This window comes from Cantharellus anzutake (genome assembly GCF_015039405.1).
Source record: "Cantharellus anzutake strain C23 chromosome Unknown EI90scaffold_60, whole genome shotgun sequence".
In the NCBI taxonomy this organism is placed as follows: Eukaryota; Fungi; Basidiomycota; class Agaricomycetes; order Cantharellales; family Hydnaceae; genus Cantharellus; species Cantharellus anzutake.
Window position 1 is genome coordinate 330,688 of NW_024067010.1, and position 7,724 is coordinate 338,411.

Sequence of the window (7,724 nt, forward strand, 5' to 3'; positions counted from 1 at the left end):
TATCCCAAAGAAGGGGATATGGACTACGCTCGCGTCAACCTGCAAAACTTCCGACTGGTCTTCACTTCGGAGCAGCTCACTGCGTCCTTACGAGCCACGTTCCTAGCTGCCACAGTAATCCAAGCAGCCGTACTTGTCGACACAGAGGCTCTCCATCGAGACATTCTAGCCTCCCTCTCCTCCGATACCACAATCTCTTCTCATCTCGCTTCCCCCAACCTCCCCAATTCCCACTGGTCCGTTGATGCCGAAGGCCTGTTAAGGCTGGACAACCGCACCCACGTTCCGGATTCCAACGATCTCCATCTCCATGTTTTGCAAGACAAACATGACCACCAACTTTCCGGACGCTTCGGTCAAAACCGGACTCTGGATCTAGTACATCGTGAGTACACCTGGCCGAGCATCCGTAACTTTGTCAAGAGTTATGTGTCCTCCTGCACTTCTTGTGCCCGAGCCAAAGTCCCCCATCATAAGCCTTACAGCTTGCTCAAACAACTCCCCATCCCCAAACATCCTTGGAACTCCATCTCCATGGATTTCATCGAACAGCTACCCTCCTCTTCCGGATTCACTTCCATCTTGGTGGTCGTGGACCACCTGTCTAAACAGTGCATTTTCATTCCTGCTCACGATACCATCACTTCTCTGGAACTGGCCAAGCTCTTCCTCCTCCATGTGTTCTCCAAGCATGGAGTTCCTTCCCACATCACCTCCGACAGGGGTCCGGAGTTTGTCTCTCATTTTTTCCGTTCACTTGGTAAGGCCCTCAACATCCGCCTCCACTTCACCTCCGGTTATCATCTGGAAGGAGACGGTCAGACCGAACAGATGAACCAGATGCTTGAGCAGTACCTGTGCATCTACAGTAACTACCAGCAGGACAATTGGTCCAAACTCCTACCTCTCGCAGAGTTTGCATACAACAACGCTCCGAATGCCACCACAGGCATCTCTCCATTCTTCGTGTTAGACACTGGTCCGGGGTCGGCACCAAAGGTCGCCATTAGTGGGCCGCTATAGGCTGCGATGGCCACGATGGCCACGATGCCTCAAACAATGCCCGAGGGTAGGGCATTCGGCCTCAGCAACTCTAAAGGGAGTGCTGTGCCTCCTAGCTGTCTCTTGGCCCTCATTTCAGACTCACTGGGGTTGCCTTGTTGGGGTCAGGACTTAGGGGTCATGGTCACATCAATATTAGAGCTAAGGTACAATAAAGTATCATACAGGATATATATAGGAGGAAGAAATGAATGGAAGCGGACCCGGGCCGGAGGCCGAAGGGTCCGGAAGCAAACAAGAATAAGGAGCGGGGTTGGCCACATAGCGGCTGGCAATGACCGAAGGTCAAAACAAACAATAACAGATAAATAAAGGAAAGAGTGTAGGGCCGCAATAGCGGCGATGGTATCATAGCGGTGCTGGACTCGGAGTTGGGCCGGAGTCGGGCGCGGGGATGATAGCGGCCCTGTAGGGGCCAAGTGGGCAGGGTAGGGGAGTTGCGCTGGGCACGGTGCCGGAGGCGGACTCAGGGTGGGGAGGTTGGTGCAGCAGTGGGGGAGTCGGCCAAGTGTAGGGGAGCCTAGGGGCAAGCGGGGAAGTGAGCAGGGAGTCCTCAGGGAGGATAGGGCTGAGGTCAGGGCTCGCGCTCGCGCTCGCATAGCGGGAATGGGCTCGGGCGGCATCGGGACGGGCGGCTAACAGGCCGGAATGCACGGCTGTGACACTTCGCCAACAAAGGCTACCATCCGAACATCACCGTTCACCTGGAGCAAGACCTAACATCAGTACGTGCCCAGGAGTACTCTGTAGATCTCAACTCCCTCCATCACTTCCTTCACAAGGAAATGCACCTCACTCAGATCTGTTATCAGGGCCCAGCAGACTCCCATCGGAGTCCTGCCCCAGCTTTCGAGGTAGGGACCTCGGTCTATGTAAAGGCCAAGTACTTCCGCTCCACCCGACCTTCCAAAAAGCTCTCCAAGAAAAACCTCGGCCCATTCAAGATCATTGCCCATGTTGGAACCCACTCCCTCACTCTCCACCTGCTGGAAAACATGCGAGCCATTCACCCAGTATTCCATGTCTTGCAGATCGAACCCTCCATCCTGAATGTCATTCCAAACCACCACCAGCCACCTCTGCCTCCCATAGAAATTGAAGGCGAGATGGAGTTTGAGATCGAAGAGATACTCGACTCCAAGATCGACCGATGTAGACGCAACAAGTTGCTCTACCTGGTCAAGTGGCTAGGCTATGAAGGGACCGACGAGGAGACACAATGGCTCCTTGCCGGCGAACTCGATCACACCTCTGACCTCGTCGAAGCGTTCCACTCTCGGTACCCAGATAAGCCTGGACCCGAAGCTCCTTAGGAACCCCGACTCCCCTTCCATCTCTCCCTTTCTCTCCACTCCTCACTTCTGTTTTCATTTTTTCTTTTCTGTAAGTACAGCTCCCCTCACCTTACTAATTCTGGGCCTTCAAGGGTTCAGGCCTAAGAAGGGGACACTGTCATATCCATCCCCGGCCATTGACTTCCACTCCCTCTGATCCCTCCAGTCTACCTCCACTCCTTCTTCACTAACCTCGGAGCTCCCGTATTCCGCAATCACCTCGGTACCCCTCGATGGTCACCACCCCCTCTTTTCAATATATTACCTACGCCTCCCTAAGTACGGAGCCCCGAAGGCTTCTGGACAGCTCCGATGTCTGCTAGTGCACTCCTGCCTCCACTGGGCAATACACTCACTTGCCCTGCAAGCCCACCTTCGGGCCTATCCCTCCTTTCCGTTTCCGGGTTATCACCCACCATTCCACTAACCCCATAACCTGACTTGTCGGTAATATTCAATCGGCTAATGTTTAAACCCCATTAGCTCTGCTCCGCCATTTGCAGGCCCACCCTCGTTGTAACTATATATACTCAACTTGTACATAGGTTACACTTCAGTAATAAAATCGACTAGAGTTTACCCCCCTTCAGTTCTGGTTGCCAGTTTAGTAAGTTAGGGCATGGACGTGTTACTTGGCACAGCGCTCCTGGCATAAGTCGCTGAGGCTGAAGCCCTCCGCCACAGAGACATTCCCTCGTCTCGACCTGGTCTCTGACACTTTCTCTGTTTGTGTTTCGCGGTTGATTTGAATGGCTGTGGCATTTGATGTTTGTGTGGGGCCACAGTTCACTTCCTGGTATTCGTGCATCGGGTTCTCTCACACACATGGCAATCAGTAAAATCGTGACCATTCTCCACTGCATCGAAAAGTCACAGTGATCAAATATACAAAGGTGTACAGCATCACAAGGTGTTTAGGTCGCTCACGAGAGTCCATGCAAGAAATCAGTCATCTGCAGGTAATCCTAGGTTTTGAGTGGGGGGGAATGGGCTGGTGCAAACGTGCATGAAGGAGTTGTCATCCATACCATGGCTTCTATCATTGAACCCCTGATGCCCTTATGTGGCTGACCATATGGGATTTCATCGGTGTCTCTGATATGAAGTATGCCCTTATGTTGCTTGCCTAATTGAGAGGGTCTGGAGCTCCATCATTGGAACCCAGGGAGACATAGATGGCTTATATACTTCAAGCCAGGGGCACATTCTTCCATGCATCTCCACCCTTGCACAACAGTCAACAGTCTCATATGTTTGTTCAAATGGAGCCACAAAATCGTGGTCTTTGTCATTGCCACATCGTTTTGGTGAGATTGAGTTGGTAATACATTGGTCTGACTGACTAGGGTGTCTGCATAGAATCCGTCGGAGATTGTCATCCGTGGAGAAGAAGGGATCACGGAGGTAGTAGTGGTGTGCATTCTCTGGTGAGAATGACTCATTCCTGAGGCATGGAACCTTAGTGATCGTGAATAGGTAGTGCGAGAAAGTGGCTCTCGTTGATAAGTGAACAGGCCCCCCAAAAGGGAGGCTGTGCTTGGATTGTGCTGTTATTTGGTTATGTCACCTCTCTGTTGTACCCATCCAAAGACATCTCTTAGCGAGTGAAAAGAGTGGCGGGTTATGCCGCATCAGGCGGTGATCACCAGTTATATTGTTATGTTGCATACAAGTAATCAAATTTGAATTGGCGCATTCTCCAACGAAAATGGCCAATCATTCCAACCCTGTTACGAAGAACGACCCTGGGTTGGAATGCATGCCCCAAGAGTTTGGAGCTTTCGTCAATCTGGTTCATGATGCCCTCAAGGAGTTTCGACCTCCCAGTGGGTCGATCTTGCAACTCCTCATGCAAAACCTCCAGGGATTCGATGCCTGGAGGAAGGGCACGAGGTCAGACATTCACCTGTGCCCATTCGCATCGCCCCCAACATTCAAACGGAAAATAGCCAGAGACATCTTCCCCTTGATTACCTCCTCTATTCTCGTAGTTCGCGCCCATTGGGCGATGGACCAGCACTCCCCGGGCGCGGCAACAGACCTCATGCCACTGGACATTTCTCCGCACCATCATGGGGACAGGCGGACAGTCCCGTACTGGTCGAGCAAGATACCAGAACGCCTGGTTGCATTACGTGAGCGGCTACCTCGTTGTCTTGAGATCACTTCCCAGTCCTCTCCCCCTGGTAACACGGCTACCACCGCACGAGAGCTCATCGACCGCGCATCACGGTTAGAAACCACGTCCCAGCGGCTCCGTATGATGAGTCACATCTACTATTGTGCCGCCGCTCTGAAGCAGATGAGCGAGTTAGGACCCGAGGAGTTTTTTGTGAGTGCGGTCGAGCTCGTCGCTTCTTCCCTTTACCTGACGATCAGGCTTTACATCATAGGAGCAGTGTCTGCACGCTTCCAATGAACGGTAAGCCATTTTATCCTACGTAGGCCACGCTGACGATCCGGCAGTTACTCCTTTGCCAGCCCCTTCATTATGACACTCCTAATATCGCCACTTGTCCTACTCTTCGATACCACTCTCACCAGCCCATCAATTCTCCCTTCCATCACCGCCATGGTGTCGCATGCTGTCTTGCACGGGGGCCTCAGGCAATCGAACGGCCCTCGGAAGGTGCTCGAAAATGCCCTGTTTAATCTCATATTTTCCGTTTCGCGGGCAGGCCAGATTTCGCAACACGACCTTGACAGATTCCACGCCGCGTGGACCATGGTTCTGCCATGTATCCGCGCCATTGGCCCAGACCCCAGGGACGTCGGGACTGGATCCGCTCCACCCTTCTCAGAGCAAGTCTCGGGTCTGCATCCCTCCACAGCTCAATCCCCCGCAGCTGCCGAAATCTCAGGCTTTGCCCCAACCCCGACAGTTGCCCACTCCCCATCACCACACCATCGACCATTTGCCCTCAGTCGGCCCCCAACGCTCCGGATGATAGGGATGAAGAGTTTACTCTTGGTCCCAAGGGGCCCCAACAAAACTCGCCCTTCACCCAGGTGCCCTCATCCGCTGGTCAGAAACGCGGTCGTGGAGGACGATACGACCGTCAACTAGGGAACAGGAAACGCGCGCGGAAACGGGTTACATCGGGAGCTGGACACATCCAAGAAGTTTACGAGACCGAAGGAACGGTAGCCTCTATATCTATATATTCTTTAGAAACCTGCAAGACGTGGCCCCACGTCACCAGTGTAGACAAAACGCTGGACGTTCCAGAGCTCAATCCAGATGCGAGGCCAAAGGTAGGTTCAGTATACGTTCGAAGCCAAACGACGCTGACAGCTTCTCCACAGCTCCTCCATTCCGTAGACTTGCCTGTCATCTTTGTCGATGAAGGGCAAACTTCCCGGATGGAGACCTTCTTCTTTCCGTATTGCGAACATTCTGTGAGTCGCTTCTCACCCCTCCCACACTGACAACTAACCCCATTGCAGCCCTCCCTACAAAAGTTGAGGCACTTCTTGGAATCGCCCCAGCATGATTCCAAGTATTGGAAGCCTGTTTTGATGACAACACAGCAAGCGTTAGCGATGGACGTACAGCGGTTCCAGGGTATGGTCAACGACGGTACCCCGATCGTCTTGGTGGACCGACTAGGGCAGGTCCCGTTTCTCGCACATAGCTTCATTAATTTTCAGTCCAAGGTTCAGTGTCTCGGCAAGTTTCGTCTCTCACTCTCCCACCCCGCCCACCGACCTATTTTTAGATTCTGACCATATTCCATAGACCGACCACCCCCGGATCCTACAAATGACCGCGGGTGCTTTGAACGAGATATATGATTGGCAACGATCCAGGCCATTGATCTTTACCCAGCCCACCACTGGTTGCTGGCAGCCGTTAGAGAAGTATGTTTGTTCGTTTTCTCAACCACGTGTCTCACATCATTACAGGCTCCTTAATACTCGTGAGGTGGCACTGGCACTGGCAGATTTTCCTCGAGACCGCGTCCCTGACCAAAGCTGGCGATATCCGATTATTGCAGCCGCTGGCTCTATACACCCCCCTCACCAGTGTCCAAGCGGCGTTGGCACTTGCATTCACTGTGCTAGTGGTTGTGCTGTTTTCTTTATTCCGATCCTAAAAGAAGACCAATTTATCATGAGCTATTTCAACGGCACGGACGCGCCCCACAACCTGGATTTTTCATACCTCTACGAGGCACCCTATCGTTTTGGCTCTTTTGTTCTCTCACCTGGCCAAACGGTGTAAGTAATCAGGTTGTCTGCTAAGTTTCACTTGATGCCTCTATCCCCAGGGTCCTCCCTCCTGGCCAAGTCTATGCCTACGCAGCATTGCTTTCTCGAGACGCAAACAACGTATTTATCCCCGGATGTATCATGGAGTGCTGGGACTTTCTTGCTGCTGGATGCATGAAGCGATCGTGTTTCACGAGCTGGTTGCGTCGCAACTCGGCTCACCAACCCAAGAGCGAAGAAGCCTGGAATTCTGCCTTCAAAGTGTCCTTGATGGCCATGGTGTCGAATGCGGCGCGTGCCATATCGGCTCCGCACGGACAGCCCATCCACTCCCCAGACATTGCCAACCTTTTCTCATTGGCAACCATGGCCACGGAGTTCATTGGGGATCAGCCACGCTTTTCCGAAATGACCAAATCATTGAAGCGTTATTGTGCACAGCGAGGACCGGACTCTTGTTCCCAATTCCTCAAAGAATTTTCACGCATCAAAAACTGCCATGAAGGCGACCCTGAAGTGTGAAATATCAGAAGCCCTTCAAATATTTATTCTTAACAGTGATCCCCACCAAGTTGTTGTGGTCCTGCACATCTTTTTCTTTTGCTGGAACTTTTGCAATACAAATGTATGTATTTGGGGTTTGTTAAACATGAGTTCCCAGTGGGGTTTGTGCAGATCTGCCACCGTGAGGAAATGCTTTATGGACTGGATGTTTTGTCACTGTGAGACAGGGGGTCAGTTGTGGCCCCACATTATAGGGGAAAATAGTGTCAGGGTTCCATCACCTATCTATCTAATCACAGTAGGTATTATGAATCATAATACTTGTGCCATGGCGATTTTTTGGTATCATAAAAAAGAGAAAAATCACACCTTATGGAAGTCCGGTAAATGGTTTAGGAGTTATGGCCAATTCACAGTCATGCCCTAGTCATACCCTATCATGCCATTGGCCAAGTACTTTCCAGTTCTTAATATTATGAAATATAAATGAGTGTCCAAAGGCTGTATGGATCTCCTCTACAAGATGCAAGTGAATAGCTGCCATGGTTACTGAGTTATTGAGGAAAGAAAGTTGTGCCCTGAGTTTCAGTGTTTGAGCTCAAGTTGTGAATC

The 7,724-nt window shown here is 51.7% G+C and overlaps 3 protein-coding genes across 3 annotated transcripts; all 3 read left to right on the top strand.

Moving 5' to 3' along the window:
- The first annotated feature begins 3,971 nt into the window (after positions 1-3,971).
- On the top strand, positions 3,972-4,971 carry EI90DRAFT_2329805 (uncharacterized protein). The gene is made up of 4 exons (XM_039052890.1): positions 3,972-4,531; positions 4,634-4,728; positions 4,776-4,818; positions 4,863-4,971. The coding sequence occupies exons 1-4, from the start codon at positions 4,105-4,107 to the stop codon at positions 4,889-4,891; spliced, it is 594 nt and encodes a 197-aa protein (XP_038911689.1). The 5' UTR covers positions 3,972-4,104; the 3' UTR covers positions 4,892-4,971.
- Positions 4,692-5,514, top strand: EI90DRAFT_2329826 (uncharacterized protein). The gene is made up of 2 exons (XM_039052891.1): positions 4,692-4,728; positions 4,790-5,514. Exon 2 carries the CDS (start codon positions 4,888-4,890, stop codon positions 5,461-5,463), a length of 576 nt encoding a protein of 191 aa, XP_038911690.1. The 5' UTR covers positions 4,692-4,728; positions 4,790-4,887; the 3' UTR covers positions 5,464-5,514.
- A 273-nt stretch (positions 5,515-5,787) lies between these two features.
- On the top strand, positions 5,788-7,438 carry EI90DRAFT_2329837 (uncharacterized protein). Its single transcript, XM_039052892.1, has 3 exons — positions 5,788-5,795; positions 5,844-6,617; positions 6,668-7,438. The coding sequence occupies exons 2-3, from the start codon at positions 6,160-6,162 to the stop codon at positions 7,128-7,130; spliced, it is 921 nt and encodes a 306-aa protein (XP_038911691.1). The 5' UTR covers positions 5,788-5,795; positions 5,844-6,159; the 3' UTR covers positions 7,131-7,438.
- The last annotated feature ends 286 nt before the right edge of the window (positions 7,439-7,724 follow it).

Coding starts and splice junctions, on each gene's coding strand:
- EI90DRAFT_2329805 (XM_039052890.1), top strand. CDS start 4,105: ATGGCCAATCATTCCAACCCTGTTACGAAGAACGACCCTGGGTTGGAA. Junction 4,532..4,633: donor AGAACGCCTGGTTGCATTAC/GTGAGCGGCTAC, acceptor CATCACGGTTAG/AAACCACGTCCCAGCGGCTC. Junction 4,729..4,775: donor TAGGACCCGAGGAGTTTTTT/GTGAGTGCGGTC, acceptor CCTGACGATCAG/GCTTTACATCATAGGAGCAG.
- EI90DRAFT_2329826 (XM_039052891.1), top strand. CDS start 4,888: ATGACACTCCTAATATCGCCACTTGTCCTACTCTTCGATACCACTCTC.
- EI90DRAFT_2329837 (XM_039052892.1), top strand. CDS start 6,160: ATGACCGCGGGTGCTTTGAACGAGATATATGATTGGCAACGATCCAGG. Junction 6,618..6,667: donor CTCTCACCTGGCCAAACGGT/GTAAGTAATCAG, acceptor CTCTATCCCCAG/GGTCCTCCCTCCTGGCCAAG.